The sequence below is a fragment of the Myxine glutinosa genome, chromosome 11, assembly GCF_964187855.1.
Source record: "Myxine glutinosa chromosome 11, kmMyxGlut1.1, whole genome shotgun sequence".
In the NCBI taxonomy this organism is placed as follows: Eukaryota; Metazoa; Chordata; class Myxini; order Myxiniformes; family Myxinidae; genus Myxine; species Myxine glutinosa.
The window spans coordinates 6070949-6091063 of NC_136271.1; the positions used below are offsets into that span (position 1 = coordinate 6070949).

General features: G+C 50.1%; 1 protein-coding gene across 1 annotated transcript; it reads left to right on the forward strand.

Moving 5' to 3' along the window:
* The first annotated feature begins 1281 nt into the window (after nt 1-1281).
* On the forward strand, nt 1282-18203 carry CCDC124 (coiled-coil domain containing 124). Its single transcript, XM_068130093.2, has 5 exons — nt 1282-1384; nt 3449-3608; nt 3796-3991; nt 4114-4222; nt 16278-18203. Exons 2-5 carry the CDS (start codon nt 3453-3455, stop codon nt 16477-16479), a joined length of 663 nt encoding a protein of 220 aa, XP_067986194.1. The 5' UTR covers nt 1282-1384; nt 3449-3452; the 3' UTR covers nt 16480-18203.
* The last annotated feature ends 1912 nt before the right edge of the window (nt 18204-20115 follow it).

The window sequence follows — 20115 nt, forward strand, 5'->3', positions numbered from 1 at the left end:
ATCGATTAATTGATTAATTAATAAATCAAAAATATCCTTTGCAGCCAAATCACCTGGTCATTGGCATGTCCAAATATCAGCTTCCTAACTCAAAAGGTGCCTGAGTTAATGGTCAGAAGATAAATGAAATTTAATTAATTAAATAAGTACTTAATTAAACGCTAATAATTAAATAACTCCTCAATTAATTGATTATTCAAAAAACAAAAAATACCGTATTTGACAAAGGACTTGCTCACTACTGTGCCGAAATTTCAGCTTCTTAGCTTGAAGGATGGCTGAGATATCGCCCGGACAACCAAGAAAACAAACAAACAAGAAACCAGAGTGAAAACTGAGTACTCTCTTTCAGCGTGCGTCACTGCCGAGCCCCCTTCGGTGCCCGGCAATGACGATTTGCAATGCCTGGAGATGGCATAGGAAAGGAGCGGTGTACAACAACCAGAGTGAAAACTGAGTACTCTCTTTCAGCGTGCGTCACTGCCGAGCCCCCTTCGGTGCCCGGCAATGACGATTTGCAATGCCTGGAGGTGGCATAGGAAAGGAGCGGTGTACAACAACCAGAGTGAAAACTGAGTACTCCCTTTCAGCGTGCGTCACTGCCGAGCCCCCTTCGGTGCCCGGCAATGACGATTTGCAATGCCTGGAGGTGGCATAGGAAAGGAGCGGTGTACAACAACCAGAGTGAAAACTGAGTACTCCCTTTCAGCGTGCGTCACTGCCGAGCCCCCTTCGGTGCCCGGCAATGACGATTTGCAATGCCTGGAGATGGCATAGGAAAGGTGCGGTGTACAAAAATCAAACATTTAAACAGCCTTGGACGTGCACCTTGACCCCACGGCCAAGCCACACCGTCTATCAAGGCTGTACCATTAGCATGCACATGCATTTCAACCCAAAGGCTGAAGCACATGGTCATTCAAAACACATGCATCCTGAGCCCGAAGGGCCAGAACGCATGGTCATACAATAGGAGTGAGTCCACCACTCCACCTGCCTGACCCAGGGTCACAGTGTTTCTCCTGTCAGGTAAGTATCTCCCAATGTCCCTGTTCTCTACTGTTGTGCTTGTGTGCTTCCCCCTCTCCATCTTGTCTCCCGCTCCCTTTATTTTGTGTTATGTATTTTTTTTGTCATTAATGGTAGCACTTACACGAGCCTCGATCTTGCATACAATATATATATATATATACATATAATTATAATAACAATAATAAACCGTAAAATATAAATCCGTCCGTGGCTCCACCGCGGTTGGCCTCCCCTCCCCCCCATTGCTTTACGTTTCCGGGTGATTGTAATTTCCTCCAATTTCCGGTTCCGGGGAACTTTTTCTTTTGTGTGGATCGTTTTCTCGTCGAGTGGACCTGTTTATATACACCTGGTACGAGTAACCTTTGTTGTTAAAGTTTGAATGTTTGAGACAGAGTGTTCCTCAACACAAGCTTTGTTCATTGTGTTAAATTATCTTCTGCACGTGTTCATTCTAAACCAGGCCCAAGCCCTTTTGATTTTGTGTCGACGACGCATATTGTATTGACGGGTTTCTGAGTGTGTCATTGTGTGCTCCGCTGTCCGACAACTTCCGTGTCCTGTAGTGTGCTCCGCTGTCCGACCACGTCCATGTCCCGTGGTGTGCTCCGCTGTCCGACCACGTCCATGTCCCGTGGTGTGCTCCGCTGTCCGACCACGTCCATGTCCCGTGGTGTGCTCCGCTGTCCGACCACGTCCATGTCCCGTGGTGTGCTCCGCTGTCCGACCACGTCCATGTCCCGTGGTGTGCTCCGCTGTCCGACCACGTCCATGTCCCGTGGTGTGCTCCGCTGTCCGACCACGTCCATGTCCCGTGGTGTGCTCCGCTGTCCGACCACGTCCATGTCCCGTGGTGTGCTCCGCTGTCCGACCACGTCCATGTCCCGTGGTGTGCTCCGCTGTCCGACCACGTCCATGTCCCGTGGTGTGCTCCGCTGTCCGACCACGTCCATGTCCCGTGGTGTGCTCCGCTGTCCGACCACGTCCATGTCCCGTGGTGTGCTCCGCTGTCCGACCACGTCCATGTCCCGTGGTGTGCTCCGCTGTCCGACCACGTCCATGTCCCGTGGTGTGCTCCGCTGTCCGACCACGTCCATGTCCCGTGGTGTGCTCCGCTGTCCGACCACGTCCATGTCCCGTGGTGTGCTCCGCTGTCCGACCACGTCCATGTCCCGTGGTGTGCTCCGCTGTCCGACCACGTCCATGTCCCGTGGTGTGCTCCGCTGTCCGACCACGTCCATGTCCCGTGGTGTGCTCCGCTGTCCGACCACGTCCATGTCCCGTGGTGTGCTCCGCTGTCCGACCACGTCCATGTCCCGTGGTGTGCTCCGCTGTCCGACCACGTCCATGTCCCGTGGTGTGCTCCGCTGTCCGACCACGTCCATGTCCCGTGGTGTGCTCCGCTGTCCGACCACGTCCATGTCCCGTGGTGTGCTCCGCTGTCCGACCACGTCCATGTCCCGTGGTGTGCTCCGCTGTCCGACCACGTCCATGTCCCGTGGTGTGCTCCGCTGTCCGACCACGTCCATGTCCCGTGGTGTGCTCCGCAGTCCGACCACGTCCATGTCCCGTGGTGTGCTCCGCTGTCCGACCACGTCCGCTCCGTGTCCCGTAGTGTGTGTGCTCCGCTGTCCGACCACGTCCGCTCCGTGTCCCGTAGTGTGTGTGCTCCGCTGTCCGACCACTTCCGTGCCCCGTAGTGTGTGTGCTCCGCTGTCCGACCACGTCCGCTCCGTGTCCCGTCGTGTGTGTGCTCCGCTGTCCGACCACTTCCGTGCCCCGTAGTGTGTGTGCTCCGCTGTCCGACCACGTCCGTGTCCCGTCGTGTGTGCTCTCCGCTGTCCGACCACTTCCGTGTTCCGTGGTGTGCTCCGCTGTCCGACCACGTCCGTGTCCCGTGGTGTGCTCCGCCGTCCGACCACGTCCGTGTCCCGTGGTGTGCTCCGCTGTCCGACCACGTCCGTGTCCCGTGGTGTGCTCCGCTGTCCGACCACGTCCGTGTCTAACCCTAGTCCTAACAGCTCTTGAACGTCTACCAACTAATGTCAGTAGATAGGACCCCCCAGTTTACCTTCCATACAAGGGACAGCACACACATTGATGAATCGCTCTACCTGTGAAACACCAGGAAGACGGTTTATACCTGGTTCGGGACTCAAATCCAGGCTGGACACATCAGAAGGGGAGTGTGCGAACCATCTTGGCTAACCTGAAAGCCTCCATTTTTGGGGAAAACAAATGTCTCGTCATGGAAACGTGCAATTTTTGTGCAATTTTTGTTAATTTTAATATATTGTTTGAGTTGTTCCTTTTACATGAAATCCCGGTGTTCAGAGTGCATTCTCTAAAGTCTAAATGCAACTTTCATTGTGCCGCTGCTGGTTTCATTATTTATTTATTTATTTATTTTTCCAAGTGCTATGCCCAGGAAGTTTGGGGACAACCATCGTGCAGTGGCGGCTCGTGCACGCCGTGAGGAGGTCAAGGTTGCCGCGGCAACACGGAAGCATCAAGAGCAGGAAGATGCCAGCTGGGCCGACAATGACAAGCACGTCCAACGGCGCGAACAGCGCAAGGTGCAACATTTGACAAGCTTTCAGTACATACAAGTGCTCCATTTGCTCAATAATTCCGATATGCGATGGTATTCGTTGTAGTGCAAAATCCTTCCCTCCGTGATGCAGTCTCAAATACGTGGTTAAATCCAATGTTTTGCCTCACCATGTTCCAAATCGCTTTGAGATGTGCGGATGTGTGTACCAGACAGATCGTGAGCGCAAGCATCAAGAGCAAACAGATCGTCGAAAGGAAGCTCAGAAACTGCTGGAGGATGAAGAGGCTAAATTTCCAAGCAAGGGAGTGCAACCAAGTGGGCAATCCAAGGTGACTCGAGGCCAAATCCATGATGGCTTACAACTGGAGAAGGAGCGAGAGCAACTTGCTCGACGGGAGGCAAAAGGCATGCAGGGCATACTTTCTTCACTCGAGGGGTGTTTTGTGCTTCTTTGTTATCTGTCTTCCCCTCTGTTAGTTATTCCATTCTGTTACTCACTCAGACTTATTTAATGGGTTTGCTTACAGAACCTGCAAAGGTGCAGCATCCACAGCCTTTGGAGGAGAACGTAAACCGCGTATTGGACCCCGAAGCTGTCGTGGCACGCTCGGTGGATGATGCCATCGCTGCTCTCAGGTGGGCGTTTAAGAGGAGCTCTATCGAGGGAGGCACAAAGCGCCCCCCCTCCCCCTTTATATAAGGTTCTCTGTATGCAGCTTTAACATGGGGACTGAAAATGCGTTTCTCGGCTTCGAACTGGACTAAATTGGCTGCAAATTTCAGAAGTAAATTCTGTGTACGTCGACGTAATGTGTTCCAAAGTTCAGCAACGTCCATTTCCGCATCCTTGAGTTTTATATAGAAAACCCTCAAAATCACGTTGGTGTCTGTCTGTCCGTCCGTCCGTCCGCCCAAAATATGTTCTCAAAGGCTCGACATTGAAACGAGCTGAACCTTAGAATGTACATCAGCCAATAGTTATAGTTAATGCCTTTTGAAACAAATTACACCCAAGTGCTATAATTTTTGCTTTAAAATTATATATACTAGCATGACTCGGTGCGATCTGCGCGCCCCACCACGTCGTTTCAGAGGGATAGGCATCTTTGACCATTTCGGTGTCTTTTGGGTCTTCATGGGGGTTTGGGTCTTCAGGTCATTTGGGTCTTCGGTGTCTTCAGGGGCTTTTGGGTCTTTTGTTTCCTCTGGGTATTTAAGGGTCTTTGGGGTATTTTGGTTATTTGGGGTATTTTGGTTATTTTGCGTATTTTGGTTATTTGGGGTATTTTGGTTATTTGGGGTATTTTGGTTATTTGGGGTATTTTGGTTATTTGGGGTATTTTGGTTATTTGGGGTATTTTGGTTATTTGGGGTGTTACGGATTTTTCACTTCCGCTGTTGTGGTTTTCACCCACTTGACATGTTACTGATATTATGTATTATTAATTATTATTCTCAAAAGGTTTAGTATTCAGGAACAGCTATCTAAAGTTAAAACGGTTAACGTAAAATGATACAGGAAACCGACCCAGAAAAAAGGCGGTGAAGGAGAAGAGGCGTGAGGACAGGGAAAACGAGGCGTTCTAAAAAAACTCTGTACCTAGCGTGGTCGAGCGTACATGGCGAGGGAACTTTGAGTCCTTGAGAGGAATCTTGTGCGATCGGTGTTATCGCTGGAGTTGTGGAAGAGCCTGCGAAGTCAGGTACAGGCGTGAGGTTCCGGAGAATCTTCGCCGCGAGGCCGCGGCTCGAGTGAGAGCCGTCCGCCATTTCGCCCTGCGCGCTACCTTCATCGGAAAAGGTTTTTGTCGCGTCGGCTGGGCTTATCCTCCGGTGGTTTGCCGGGGACGGGTGTGCAATAAAGCGGTGCTTGAAGATTGCACTGCGGTTCGCGGATTGAACGGTGCATGTGCACGTCTGGATCGCGTCCTTGGGAGTTCCGTTTCCACTGCCCGTTTGCTGTTGGCGTGGATCACGTGACAGTCCACGCCTTGCCGACACCTTACTTGCCATCGCCCCGTCGCCTCATCTCCGTTGAGTTATAGAGACATTGAGGGGTTTTTGTTCGTCACCGGGAACGCAGTGAGATATGTGACTTAGTGTTGGTGCCAACCTAAGATATATTGATTGTCTGGATTTGCCATCATTATTGGTAATATTATTAGTGTGGTTTAAAAATATATATTATTGGTTTGTTATACCCATTGGTGTGGTTTCCTTATTGATTTCGACACGGGGTAGTATATATTTTTCTGCCGTGATTCCTCCCGGGGTTCGGAGGTATACCGAGACCAGGAGGTCGGGGAGGAACACGTAACAGAAATATATATACTACTCCGTGTCGACTCTGCTCGTGGGCCCTACTCGTGGGCTCGAAATTGGGTCTGCGTCCGGGATCTAAAAATCCCCTAAATTTAGTCCGGGAAAGAATTCCCTAACATTCCCAGAATTCCCAAATTTGGAACTTGTTCCAACATTCCCAAATTTTTCCAAAAAAAAATAATTTGTTTTTTAAAATTTATTGTGTGAAGGTTAACAGGTGTTAACAATAGTTACCATGGAGTTTGACGCAGAGAAGTTTGCAGTGACCCCTCGTGAAGCACAGTTCAGAGCGTTAGTAAAATCGGACCTCTTGAAATTGGCCAAACATTTTAGCTTGGAGGTCCGAACTAATATGAGGAAGGCAGAGATGCAGACAGTGGTGATACAATCTATGGTGGGATTAGGAACATGGGAAGAGGTAGCCTGGGATTGGTTACCCGAGGAACCAGAAGATGTGGAGCTCCGGAAACTGGAGGTGCAATTACTGAGCCAGGAAAGGGAAAAAGCAGAGGAAAGGAGAGCTGCAAGAAAACTCGAAGAAAGAAAAGCAGAGGAAAGGAGAGTGGAACGAGAACTCCAAGAAAGGTTAAAAGCAGAGGAAAGGAAAGCAGAAAAGGAAAGAGCAGCACAGGAAAGAGAACTCCAGGAAAGGTTAGAAGAGAAAAAAGCAGAGGAAAGGAGAGCTGCAAGGGAACTCGAAGAAAGAAAAGCAGAGGAAAGGAGAGTGGAACGAGAACTCCAGGAAAGGTTAAAAGCAGAGGAAAGGAAAGCAGAAAAGGAAAGAGCAGAACAGGAAAGAGAACTCCAGGAAAGGTTAGAAGAGAAAAAAGCAGAGGAAAGGAGAGCTGCAAGGGAACTCGAAGCAGAGGAGAGAAAAGCCGACAGGGAGTTAAAGGACTGTGAAATGGTGCTTCAGCAGGAAATTAGACTCAAGGAGCTGGATGTGATGAAAGAACGGGGAGAGGTACCATCCATGCCGACTGGTTCGACACCGTCAGAACACCTGGGATGTTGGCAGACATGTGAGGCTGGTTTCACCCTTCAATGAAAAGGAGGTAGCCAATTTTTTTCACATTTTGAAAAGGTGGCTCAACTGCTAAACTGGCCTGAGGAGTCCTGGACCATATTAGTGCAAAGTGTTCTGGTGGGTAAAGCTCAAGATATTTATTCGGCTTTACCGATTGACCAATGTGCAGATTATGAGGTATTGAAGAAAAACATTCTCAAAGCCTATGAATTGGTCCCGGAAGCTTACCGACAAAAATTCCCGAATGCCAGGAAGAGGGAGAGCGAGACCCATGTGAAGTTTGCCAGAATGAAAGAAACCATGTTTGATAGGTGGTGTGATTCAAAAGGGGTTGGGAAAGACTTCGAACTATTGCGACAATTGATCCTGGTGGAGGAATTCCAGCAGTGTGTCCACGAGGACATTAAAGTACATCTGGAGGAAAGGAAAGTACCAAAGTTGTATGAGGCAGCAACCATGGCAGATGACTATGCCTTAACACACAGGATGGGGTTCCACAAACGAACTTCTCGCCTCGACCTAGCCAGGGGAGCTATGGTACATCAGGGGCGGAGAACGAAAATTCATGGGGGCGGCCTCGAGATGAAAATGAGGACCACTTTGATACCACAACTTCTAGAAATCCGAAGACAGCAGTTCCAAGGCAGACTTATCCTTTCGGGGGGGGGGGGGGGGGGGGGGCTCGAGGCAGACCACGAGGTTCTCCTCCAGGCCTTCTTGCGCTTTTTGCCATAAACCTGGACACTTGATGTCCCACTGTTATGCTCTGGGAAAGGAAAATCAGGAGCGGAATTCGACTACTACAACTCCGAATGCAATGGCAAATGTGAAGAATCGCCCTCAAAAGGGTTACCAACCATTTCTTTCAGAGGGGTTTGTGTCCTTGGATGGAGACTCGACTAACCAGAAACCAGTTAGGGTCTTGAGGGACACAGGAGCACATCAGTCTTTGATGCTTGAAGGCATTTTGCCAGTGTTGGAGGAGATGGCAACTGGTGATAGTGTTCGTTTACGGGGGGTTGGTGGCTGTGTTAAAGCTCCACTTCATGTCATCCATTTGGAGTCTGATTTGGTGTCGGGACCGGTCACCGTAGGTTTACAAGCCACTCTTCCTGTAGAGGGAGTATCTTTGGTTATCGGGAATGATTTGGCTGGTGGTCACATTTATGGTAACCCGATGGTGGGTAAAAAGCACAGCAAGGAAAATAACACCACACCAGTTAGGGATGGCGACAAATTGGACAAGTTATTTGTAGGTGGACTGAACTTCAACACAAAGGAAGAGGCTCTGACCTCTGTTTTCAGCAAATATGGACCGCTTTGGAAGTGCTGCTGATAAAAGACAGGGAGACACAAAAGTCAAGAGGGTTTGGCTTTGTCACGTTTGAAAACTCAAAGGACGCCAGAGATGCAAAAAAGGATCTGAATAGCAAGGAGTTGGAGGGTCGGACCATAACAGTAGGGAAGGCATTTCATAGGTGTCGTGGGGGCTACAGAAGAGGACAATGGAGGAGGAGTAGTGTTGGTGGTGGCCGCAATCGATATTATAATGGAGGCTCCCAGAGTTACGGCAGCTCCCGAAGGAAGGATTATCAGAGTTGTGGCCGAGAAGGAGACCGCTATTCATGTGACTACAGTGACGAGCGGTCCCACCGTGATTATTGTGAAAGTTCGGAGAAATTGAAGCACTGAAGGCTGCGGAGCCGCCGAGCCAAGATTCCTACACGGATTAACCGTGAACGCCATGTTCCTAAAGGCGTCCATGTAGTGAACTTCCCCACACGGATTAACCGTGAACTCCACGTTCCTATAGGCGTCCATGTAGTGGACTTTTCTGCACGGACTAACCGTGAACTCCACGTTCCTAAAGGTGTCCATGTAGTGAATACTTCCAGGCCTCACCACCCACCCACCATGGAACCTGGCTTTCAGCTCGGCCTCCCGGGAAAAGTGTTGTAGATTTGCTTGGCTTTGGATTTTGATTACTACCCCATAACCTTCATTCAAAAGAAACGAGAAATAAAATCAGAGGGGGATGAGATGGAGTTTGGCTTTGCAGGAGTCCAACTGGGAAATTGAACCTGTAAAGGGCAGGGACAATGGCGTGGCTGACGCTTTGTTCGGAGTCATTTAACTTTGGAAATCTCTGTGGGTTGTGTGAAATTTTGTTGCGTTATTTTTGAGATGTTGATAATTGCTGCTCATGGGAATTGGTGATTTGGGTTGTGAGTTTATTTTTGTTTGTTTAAAGAGTTTGCATGCAAAGAAAGTTTTCGCTGTGTTCAAACTTTCTTTCTTGAGGGGGGGGGGGGGGGGGGAAGTGTTATGGATTCATCACTTCCGCTGTTGTGGTTTTCACCCACTTGACATGTTGCTGATATTATGTATTATTATTATTCTCAAAAGGTTTAGTATTTAGGAACAGCTATCTAAAGTTAAAATGGTTAACGTAAAATGATACAGGAAACCGACCCGGAAAAAAGGCGGTGAAGGAGAAGAGGCGCGAGGACAGGGAAAACGAGGCGTTCTAAAAAAACTCTGTACCTAGCGTGGTCGAGCGTACATGGCGAGGGAACTTTGAGTCCTTGAGAGGAATCTCGTGCGATCAGTGTTATCGCTGGAGTTGTGGAAGAGCCTGCGAAGTCAGGTACAGGCGTGAGGTTCCGGAGAATCTTCGCCGCGAGGCCGCGGCTCGAGTGAGAGCCGTCCGCCATTTCGCCCCGCGCGCTACCTTCATCGGAAAAGGTTTTTGTCGCGTCGGCTGGGCTTATCCTCCGGTGGTTTGCCGGGGACGGCTGTGCAATAAAGCTGCGCTTGAAGATTGCACTGCGGTTCGCGGAAGGAACAGTGCATGTGCACGTCTGGATCGCGTCCTTGGGAGTTCCCTTTCCACTGCCCGTTTGCTGTTGGCGTGGATCACGTGACAGTCCATGCCTTCCCGACACCTCCTTACTTGCCATCGCCCCGTCGCCTCATCTCCGTTGAGTTATGGAGACATTGAGGGGTTTTTGTTCCAGTCACCGGGAACGCAGTGAGTTATAGTGTTGGTACCAACCTAAGATATATTGATTGTCTGGATTTGCCATCATTATTGGTAATATGATTATTGTGTGGTTTAAAAATATATATTATTGGTTTGTTATACCCATTGGTGTGGTTTCCTTATTGATTTCGACACGGAGTAGTATATATTTTTCTGCCGTGATTCCTCCCGGGGTTCGGAGGTATACCGAGACCAGGAGGTCGGGGAGGAACACGTAACAGGGGTATTTTGGTTATTTGGGGTATTTGGGGTATTTTGGTTATTTGGGGTATTTTGGTTATTTGGGCGTATTTTGGTTATTTGAGGTATTTTGGTTATTTGGGGTATTTTGGTTATTTGGGGTGTTTTGGTTATTTGGGGTATTTTGGTTATTTGGGGTATTTTGGTTATTCGGGGTATTTGAGGGTCTTTTGGGTCTAAAGGGTATTTATGGTTCTTCAGGGGCTTTTGGGTCTTAAGGGTCTATTGGTTCCTCTGAGTTTTTAAGAATCTTTTGGGTCTCCGGGGTGTTTCGCGTCTCCGGGGTGTTTCGCGTCTCCGGGGTGTTTCGGGTCTCCGGGGTGTTTCGGGTCTCCGGGGTGTTTCGGGTCTCCGGGGTGTTTCGGGTCTCCGGGGTGTTTCGCGTCTCCGGGGTGTTTCGCGTCTCCGGGGTGTTTCGCGTCTCCGGGGTGTTTCGCGTCTCCGGGGTGTTTCGCGTCCCCGGGGTGTTTCGCTTCTCCGGGGTGTTTCGCGTCTCCGGGGTGCTTCGCGTCTCCGGGGTGCTTCGCGTCTCCGGGGTGCTTCGCGTCTCCGGGGTGCTTCGCGTCTCCGGGGTGCTTCGCGTCTCCGGGGTGCTTCGCGTCTCCGGGGTGCTTCGCGTCTCCGGGGTGCTTCGCGTCTCCGGGGTGCTTAGCGTCTCCGGGGTGCTTAGCGTCTCCGGGGTGCTTCGCGTCTCCGGGGTGCTTCGCGTCTCCGGGGTGCTTCGCGTCTCCGGGGTGCTTCGCGTCTCCGGGGTGTTTCGCGTCTCCGGGGTGTTTCGCGTCTCCGGGTTGTTTCGCGTCTCCGGGTTGTTTCGCGTCTCCGGGTTGTTTCGCGTCTCCGGGGTGTTTCGCGTCTCCGGGGTGTTTCGCGTCTCCGGGGTGTTTCGCGTCTCCGGGGTGTTTCGCGTCTCCGGGGTGTTTCGCGTCTCCGGGGTGTTTCGCGTCTCCGGGGTGTTTCGCGTCTCCGGGGTGTTTCGCGTCTCCGGGGTGTTTCGCGTCTCCGGGGTGTTTCGCGTCTCCGGGGTGTTTCGCGTCTCCGGGGTGTTTCGCGTCTCCGGGGTGTTTCGCGTCTCCGGGGTGTTTCGCGTCTCCGGGGTGTTTCGCGTCTCCGGGGTGTTTCGCGTCTCCGGGGTGTTTCGCGTCTCCGGGGTGTTTCGCGTCTCCGGGGTGTTTCGCGTCTCCGGGGTGTTTCGCGTCTCCGGGGTGTTTCGCGTCTCCGGGGTGTTTCGCGTCTCCGGGGTGTTTCGCGTCTCCGGGGTGTTTCGCGTCTCCGGGGTGTTTCGCGTCTCCGGGGTGTTTCGCGTCTCCGGGGTGTTTCGCGTCTCCGGGGTGTTTCGCGTCTCCGGGGTGTTTCGCGTCTCCGGGGTGTTTCGCGTCTCCGGGGTGTTTCGCGTCTCCGGGGTGTTTCGCGTCTCCGGGGTGTTTCGCGTCTCCGGGGTGTTTCGCGTCTCCGGGGTGTTTCGCGTCTCCGGGGTGTTTCGCGTCTCCGGGGTGTTTCGCGTCTCCGGGGTGTTTCGCGTCTCCGGGGTGTTTCGCGTCTCCGGGGTGTTTCGCGTCTCCGGGGTGTTTCGCGTCTCCGGGGTGTTTCGCGTCTCCGGGGTGTTTCGCGTCTCCGGGGTGTTTCGCGTCTCCGGGGTGTTTCGCGTCTCCGGGGTGTTTCGCGTCTCCGGGGTGTTTCGCGTCTCCGGGGTGTTTCGCGTCTCCGGGGTGTTTCGCGTCTCCGGGGTGTTTCGCGTCTCCGGGGTGTTTCGCGTCTCCGGGGTGTTTCGCGTCTCCGGGGTGTTTCGCGTATCCGGGTTGTTTCGCGTCTCCGGGGTGTTTCGCGTCTCCGGGGTGTTTCGCGTCTCCGGGTTGTTTCGCGTCTCCGGGTTGTTTCGCGTCTCCGGGTTGTTTCGCGTCTCCGGGTTGTTTCGCGTCTCCGGGTTGTTTCGCGTCTCCGGGTTGTTTCGCGTCTCCGGGGTTGTTTCGCGTCTCCGGGGTCTTTTCGGTCTTGGGGGGGTCTTTTCGGTCTTGGGGGGTCTTTTCGGTCTTGGGGGGGGGGGGGGTCTTTTCGGTCTTGGGGGGGGGGGGTCTTTTCGGTCTTGGGGGGGGGGGGGCTTTTCGGTCTTGGGGGGGGGGGTCTTTTCGGTCTTGGGGGGGGGGGGGGTCTTTTCGGTCTTGGGGGGGGGGGGGTTCGGTCTTGGGGGGGGTCTTTTCGGTCTTGGGGGGTCTTTTCGGTCTTGGGGGGGGGGGGTCTTTTCGGTCTTGGGGGGGGGGGGTCTTTTCGGTCTTGGGGGGGGGGGGCTTTTCGGTCTTGGGGGGGGGGGGGTCTTTTCGGTCTTGGGGGGGGGGGGGTCTTTTCGGTCTTGGGGGGGGTCTTTTCGGTCTTGGGGGGGGGTCTTTTCGGTCTTGGGGGGGGGGCTTTTCGGTCTTGGGGGGGGGGTCTTTTCGGTCTTGGGGGGGGGGGTCTTTTCGGTCTTGGGGGGGGGGGTTCGGTCTTGGGGGGGGTCTTTTCGGTCTTGGGTGTCTTTTCGGTCTTTTCGGTCTTGGGTGTCTTTTCGGTCTTGGGTGTCTTTTTGGTCTTGGGTGTCTTCGGTCTTGGGGGGGGGGGGGGGGGGTTCGGTCTTTGGGGGGTCTTTTCGTTCTTGGGGGGGGGGTTCGGTCTTGGGGGGGGGGGTGTCTTTTCGGTATGGGGGGGGTCTTTTTGGTCTTGGGGGGGGGTCTTTTCGGTCTTGGGGGTTCTTGTCAGTCTTGGGGGTCTTTTCGGTCTTGGGGGGGGGGGGTCTTTGGGGGGTCTTTTCGGTCTTGGGGGGGTCTTTTCGGTCTTGGGGGTTCTTTTCGGTCTTTTTTGTTCTTTCCGGTCTTTGGGGGGGGGTGGAGGGTCTTTGCAGTTTTGGGGTGGAGGGTCTTTGCAGTTTTGGGGTGGAGGGTCTTTTCGGTCTTGGGGGGGGGGGGTCTTTTCGGTCTTGGGGGGAGGGGTCTTTTCGGTCTTGGGGGGAGGGGTCTTTTCAGTCTTGGGGGGAGGGGTCTTTTCGGTCTTGGGGGGGGGGGAGGGGTCTTTTCGGTCTTGGGGGGGGGGGAGGGGTCTTTTCGGTCTTGGGGGAGGTTCTTTTTGGTCTTGAGGGGTGGGTGGGGGTTCTTTTCGGTCTTTGGGGGGGGGGTTCTTTTCGGTCTTGGGGGGGGGGGTCTTTTCGATCTTGGGGGGGGGGGGGTTCTTTTTGCTCTTGGGGGGTTATTTTCAGTCTGGGGGGGGGTTATTTTCAGTCTTGGGGGGGGGGTTATTTTCGGTCTTGGGGGGGTGGGGTCGGTCTTGGGGGGGGGGGGGTCTTTTCGGTCTTGGGGGGGGGGGGGGTTCTTTTCGGTTTTCAGGGGTCTTTTTCGGTCTTGGGGGGGGGGGGGTTCTTTTCGGTCTTGGGTGTCTTTTTGGTCTTGGGTGTCTTTTTGGTCTTGGGTGTCTTCGGTCTTGCGGGTTCTTTTCGGTCTTGGGGGGGGGGGGGTCTTTTCGGTTTTTGGGGGGTCTTTTCGTTCTTCGGGGTGGGGGGGTTTCGGTCTTGGGGGTGGGGGGGTGTCTTTTCGGTATTGGGGGGAGGGTCTTTTCGGTCTTTTTGGTCTTGGGGGGGGGTCTTTTCGGTCTTGGGGGTTCTTTTCAGTCTTGGGGGTCTTTTCGGTCTTGGGGGGGTCTTTTCGGTCTTGGGGGGGGGGGGGTCTTTTCGATCTTGGGGGTTCTTTTCGGTCTTTTTTGTTCTTTTCGGTCTTTGGGGGGGGGGGGTGGAGGGTCTTTTCGGTCTTGGGGGGGGGGTCTTTTCGGTCTTGGGGGGAGGGGTCTTTTTGGTCTTGGGGGGAGGGGTCTTTTCGGTCTTAGGGGGGAGGGGTCTTTTCGGTCTTGGGGGAGGTTCTTTTTGGTCTTGAGGGGTGGGTGGGGGTTCTTTTCGGTCTTTTGGGGGGGGGGTTCTTTTCGGTCTTGGGGGGGGGGGTCTTTTCGATATTGGGGGGGGGGTTCGTTTTGCTCTTGGGGGGGTTATTTTCAGTCTTGGTGGGGGGGGGGGGGGTTATTTTCAGTCTTGAGGGGGGGGTTATTTTCGGTCTGGGGGGGGGTTCTTTTCGGTCTTGGGGGGGTGGGGGTCGGTCTTGGGGGGGGTTCTTTTCGGTCTTGGGGGGGGGTGTTCTTTTCGGTTTTCAGGGGTCTTTTTCGGTCTTGGGGGGGGGGGGGGGTTCTTTTCGGTCTTTGGGGCCATTTGGGTCTTCAGAGTCTTTTGGATCCTCAGGGCCTTTAAGGGTCTTTGGGGTGTTTTGGATCCTCAGGGTCTTTGGGGTGTTTTGGGTCTTCGGGGTCTTTTGGGTGTTTTGGGTCTTTAGGGTATTTTGGGTCTTCAGTGGTCTTGGTGGTCTTAAGGGTCTTGGGGGATTTAAAGGGTCATCAAAGGTCTGAGGGGTCTCAGCAGTCTAAATGTAATTAATAGTTCACGGACTGTGTTTTGGGTGTTAATTTTATTTGAAGAAGAAGACGCTTTGGTCGCATATAAACAAAGAAAAAACATAACCATGTACGTTTGCTCTATTGTAATAAGATATATTGCATGCAGGGCTTTAAAATTATACGGTATATATACAATTTATTACAAAAATTCGAACGTGCTGACCCAATGTCCTAGTGGAAAAAGAAAAAGCATTGGACTCCCAAGCTGGGGATTGTGGGTTCTAATCCCGTCTGGATTGAATATTTTTTCCCCTTACTTTTTGACGTCTTTTATCGTATTAGATAAGTTATCTTGGTCTTGAATTATCTTAGTCTTGAATTATTATTATCTTAGTGTTGAATAAAGTCTTGGACGATGAACAAATGTATTTTGTTCGTATTTATAATGTATCTTTTGAAAAATGCTACGGGCATATAAAAGGCCCCTTTATATGGTATGTGCCATGTGGCAAAGTCAAGAAAAGAAGGGACATTCCATAGCTCATAGAAAATGCCAAACAATAGAGAAGAAGGGACATTCAAAAAATCTTGTGTGCATGCTGGACTAACCTTGTGTTCTTAGGAGGAACCAAGTAATGCCCTGGAAATGTTCATATAAAGGGGCTAAATCAACAACAGGCATTTTTGCATTTTTAAAACCCTTATGTTAAGCAGTACTTGGACAAAATATTGTGACAATATTACGACTTGAACAACAAAAAAAACTTGCAAAAGGAAAATATTAAATAATTATATATCTGAAACTGCTCACCCTATCGATGCAAAATTTTACAAATATCATCTAACACCATTGTTGCATATAGTTTGAAAATGATGCCATAGGTCACGTGGTTTGACAGCCATCTTGGATAGAAAAATGAACCTTATCCGATCAACATGAAACTTCACAAACGTGATCCCCTACCCATACATATGCAGAGTGTACATTTTTAAGGTCATATGCCATGTGGTATGGCAGCCATATTAGCTTGAAAGCCGATATTAAAAAAAAATCTCTTCTCTGAAACTGCTTCACCGATCGATGTGAAACCTGTCATGGCTGGTGAAAATGTGATATTTGAAAACAGCTGAAGGGATTTAAATCAAACTTGTTTGTTTTTATGACAGTGAACAAGGGCATATACCCATTGTGGGACTATGCGGAGGCATATTGGTGATACAGTCACATTGCTCTTGTTTGTTTTACCTTGTGAAGGTGTATATCATTATTTTCTGCCTTTTCCATGGATTCCCCACAAGCATCCTGTCTTCTTTACCCCACCCTTGTACCGCACCAACTCGATGACTACGATTTCGGCAGTACATTCCCCTCCCTTTTCTTTATTCCCGCCACACATTTTAACCACCTCCTTTGTGTACATATTATGTAGATGGCCAGCAACGTTTTGTGTTTTTGACGTAATTTGAACCACTCGTTCCCTCCCTCCTTTTCTGGGCCCAATCGTGTGCTCGGTTATTTTTATCCACCATTTTGAGGGTGGACAGATGTACAGTACTGCATCTGAAAGAGCTAAGAAAACTAAGCAATGGTAAAATGTCGTCGTCCTTTGGGATCAAACTGGATGCTGACATGATTTGTTTGTCTACTTTCATTGGGCATCCAGGGTAGAAGAGCCGGATGTCGACCGGCACCCAGAACGGCGGGTGAAGGCAGCGTACGTGGAATTTGAGGCTGCTCGGCTAGCTGAGCTCCGTGCAGACAACCCGACGCTACGCCTCTCGCAACTTCGGCAGCAACTCCGTCGTGAATGGCGTCTTTCACCGGACAATCCCATGAACAAAGCTCATGTTAACTACAATGCCTAAAGTATTTGAGAATATGCACGTGAGGGCTAACGGAAGGAGTAGTGGGCTTATTATTATTTTTTTTTGACAATAATGATGCCTTCGGTGAACTCACTTGTGTAAATGTCCCAGAAAAGTGGGGTTTTGACGCAGGGTGAAGTTCCCACGGCAATGTCACAAAATGAGGTCTCATTAAGGATTGGGGTGGGGCAAACTCTGGGCCCATCAAGGATCCACCGTGAAAACTGCATTGACGTGTGTGATGTGATTATCCATAGGGGGGCTTATCAGGTGGTCATGATATACCCAGAAAAGAGAATATAGCTCAGTGCAGTTTCTCAGATGGAACCACAGTTTTGTCGAGAGTCGGCCCCAACCCCATCCTTAATATAATCTCATTTTTATGCGATTCCTATTGGCAGGACATCGCAACGTCTCAAAACCCCCGCCGAGTTCCCAATGGAATTCGTCAGACATTTGCCTAAAGCCTGGTTTACTGATTCTATAGGTTAGTTGTGTTGGCTAGAACCATGACTAGTAAATGAAGGCAGTTTGTTTGTTTTTTTGGTGGGGAAAAATGAGATCATTGTGAGATTTCCGCATAAATGTGGGAAGCGTATTTTCTTTTCTTTTTTTTTAGCAGCGAAAGAAGATAAATATGAAGCTACATTTAAAAAGGTGCTGGTGAAGCTCCATGAATAGTTTATGGATTAACAAGGAGAAACTCCCTAAACCTCCATATTGTTTGGTACGATTGATTGTTAATTTGTGTATTGTAATGCGATGCATCGTCCGTTCCTTCAGCTCTAATCTAGGCAGCAGTGATGCAATCGACATGGAAACGAAAACACGTTTAGAACAACGTTATCCTTTTACATCGTGTCCAATGCTTTTATGTCTCCTCGGAATACGAGGAGCATCCCCAAAGTTCTCTGAACAAGATGAAAATGCAGACACTTTTTTTTCTTCCTTTGATGTATCAATATATGATTGGAAATAAAAAATATTTCCTTGGATTATATCTACCTTTACATCAAAAGGTAAAGAAACGTTTGCGTAATCTCATTCTCAGAACTTTCCGAATGCCGCTATTTGCTGCTTTGTGTGCCGCGAGACTTCATCTTGGTGTTTCTGCGTTTCAAACAAATACCATTATTTGGCTTTAAGATGATGTAATCCTATCTTTAGTTTTCAGTCCTATATTCTAAATTCATAATCTCGGCAACTACATAAAGGGAGCAAGAATGTTATCTCACACACCTTATCGTCAAAAAAAAAAAGAAAAAAAAAAAAGAATGTTATCTCACACACCTAGAATTTCACCATCTTTGAGGTCACCTTGCATAGGGCATTAATTACAGTGATTATGTTAAAGGTTGACCAACTCCATCTTGAGCACAATTCACTAACTCCATCTTGAGCACAATTCTTCTTCCGATGGTTAATTTGTTGATGCACTCGCATCCCTTTCCGCGGTACTTTGTTTCTTTATGGGTGGTAACCTGAAGCAAGTGAGAGGATCGAGCACAACCATAGCCATACGGCTATAAGTCGGTCACCTGTCTGTTCGATCACCGTATACACTAGATTACATTTTCAATGTCTCGTGTACACGAGACGAGTTGTGGTTGTTATTTTGAGGCCAAGAGTCGGACCAACAGGCCGACGTTAACTTTGTGTGTACGTACGTGTTGACATGTGCTTTTGGAAGGTTATTGATGGTATTAAATTGTGGTAGATGTGCAGAGCTTGGAAGGTGTATTCAGTTTTGAATCCAGTAACATTTGCAATGATAACATCGACGCTCCGCAAGGTCCGCAGTTGAACATGAAATGTGCTGTGTTTATGTTTATGGTTCAATCGTTTCTTTAATCGTTCTGAATGGATCCATTTTTTACCAACCTTGAAATACTCAAAAATGCTTTTACATGTAAGTTTAAAGGGTCCACCATGTTGCATCGCTTGATGCCCAGGACGACCGTCCTTTAGAATGCATTACTTACTCCATCTGGGCATTGTGGTAATAATAATATCTAACAAATCGGAGCAACGTCCTTGCTGCGCGTTCCCTTTCCACGCAATGGTATCACGTTCCGAATCGCGATACAGCCGTGGTACTTGTATTTACAGTATCTTCAGAAAGTATTCACACCCTGAGTCAGCACTTGGTAGAAGCACCTTTGGCAGCGATTACAGCTTCGAGTCTTCTTGGGTTTGTCTGTATCAGCTTTGCACATCTGGATTTGGGGAGTTTCTCCCATTCTTCCTTGCAGATTTGCTCAAGCTCTGCCAAGTTGGATGGGGAGCGTCGGTGAACAGCAATCTTCAAGTCTTTCCACAGATTCTCAATGGGATTCAGGTCTGGGCTTTGCCTGGGCCACTCAAGGATTTTCACATTCTTGTTCTGAAGCCATTCCAGTGTTGCTTTGGCTGTGTGCTTGGGGTCATTGCCCTGTTGGAACGTAAATCTTCACCACAGTCTAAGGTCTTTTGCACTCTGAAGCAGATTCTCCTCAAGGAATCGCCTGAATTTGGCTCCATTTATTGTTCCCTCTATCCTTACAAGTCTCCCAGTCCCTTCTGCTGAAAAGCATCCCCATAGCATGATGCTTGCCACCACCATTATTCACAGTAGGGATGATGTTTGATGGGTGATGAGCTGTGCTAGGTTTCCGCCAGCCGTAACACTTTGAATTCAGGCCAGAGTTCAATTTTCGTCTCATCAGACCACAGAATATTTTGCCTCATGCTCTCAATCTTTCACATGCCTTTTTGCAAACTCCAGGTGTGCTATAATGTGCCTTTTTCTCAGGAGTGGCTTGTGTCTGGCCACTCTCCCATAAAGCCTAGATTTGTGCTGCAGAGACTGTTGTCCTTCCGGCAGGTTCTCCCATCTCAGCCAAAGAACTCTGTAGTTCTGTCAGAGTGGTCATTGGGTTCTCGGTCACCTCCCTGACCAACGTCCTTCTTGCTCAGTTTGGTCGGACGGCCAGCCCATTCTTCCCTTTCTCCAAGCTATTCTGTAATCTCCGACACACCTTCAACAGCTCTCCCTACTTCTTCCTCCTCTTCCACATCTTACCCTACCGCTCCCCCCCCCCCCCCTGTTCTGTATCCGATGCTCCCCCTTCCTCTTCCTTAACAGTATGGACCTCAAACATCCGGGGCCTTCGCTCAAACTTGTCTGATCTCTCCATACAGGTTGCTTCTGACAAACCAGATGTGAGCTGCTTAACAGAAACTTTCCTCCTTCATGATGTCTCTGATTCCTTGGTATCTCTCCCAGGTTACTCCCTCCTCCAGTATGATAGACCTGAGCCTCGTCCTGGAGGTGGGGTTGCTATCTTTTAAAAAACTCTCTTCCTCACTCGCCCTGCACTGCCCTCTCTCCACCTCACCCCCAGGAATACCTTTGGCTACGTCTTCCCCTTCGCTCCCACCTTTTGTTACCTTCGCAAAAGCGGAAGGTTATGTTTTGATCGCTGTGTATTTACCTTCGCAAAAGCGGAAGGTTATGTTTTGATCGCTGTGTATTTATTTGTATGTCTGTGTGTGTGTGTGTGTTATTCGCATAACTCAAAAAGTATTCAACCGAATTGCATGAAATTTGGTGGGATGATTGGTTATTATACGGGACACATTTGATTAGATTTTGGG

Coding starts and splice junctions, on each gene's coding strand:
- CCDC124 (XM_068130093.2), top strand. CDS start 3,453: ATGCCCAGGAAGTTTGGGGACAACCATCGTGCAGTGGCGGCTCGTGCA. Junction 3,609..3,795: donor AACGGCGCGAACAGCGCAAG/GTGCAACATTTG, acceptor TGTGTGTACCAG/ACAGATCGTGAGCGCAAGCA. Junction 4,223..16,277: donor GATGCCATCGCTGCTCTCAG/GTGGGCGTTTAA, acceptor TTGGGCATCCAG/GGTAGAAGAGCCGGATGTCG.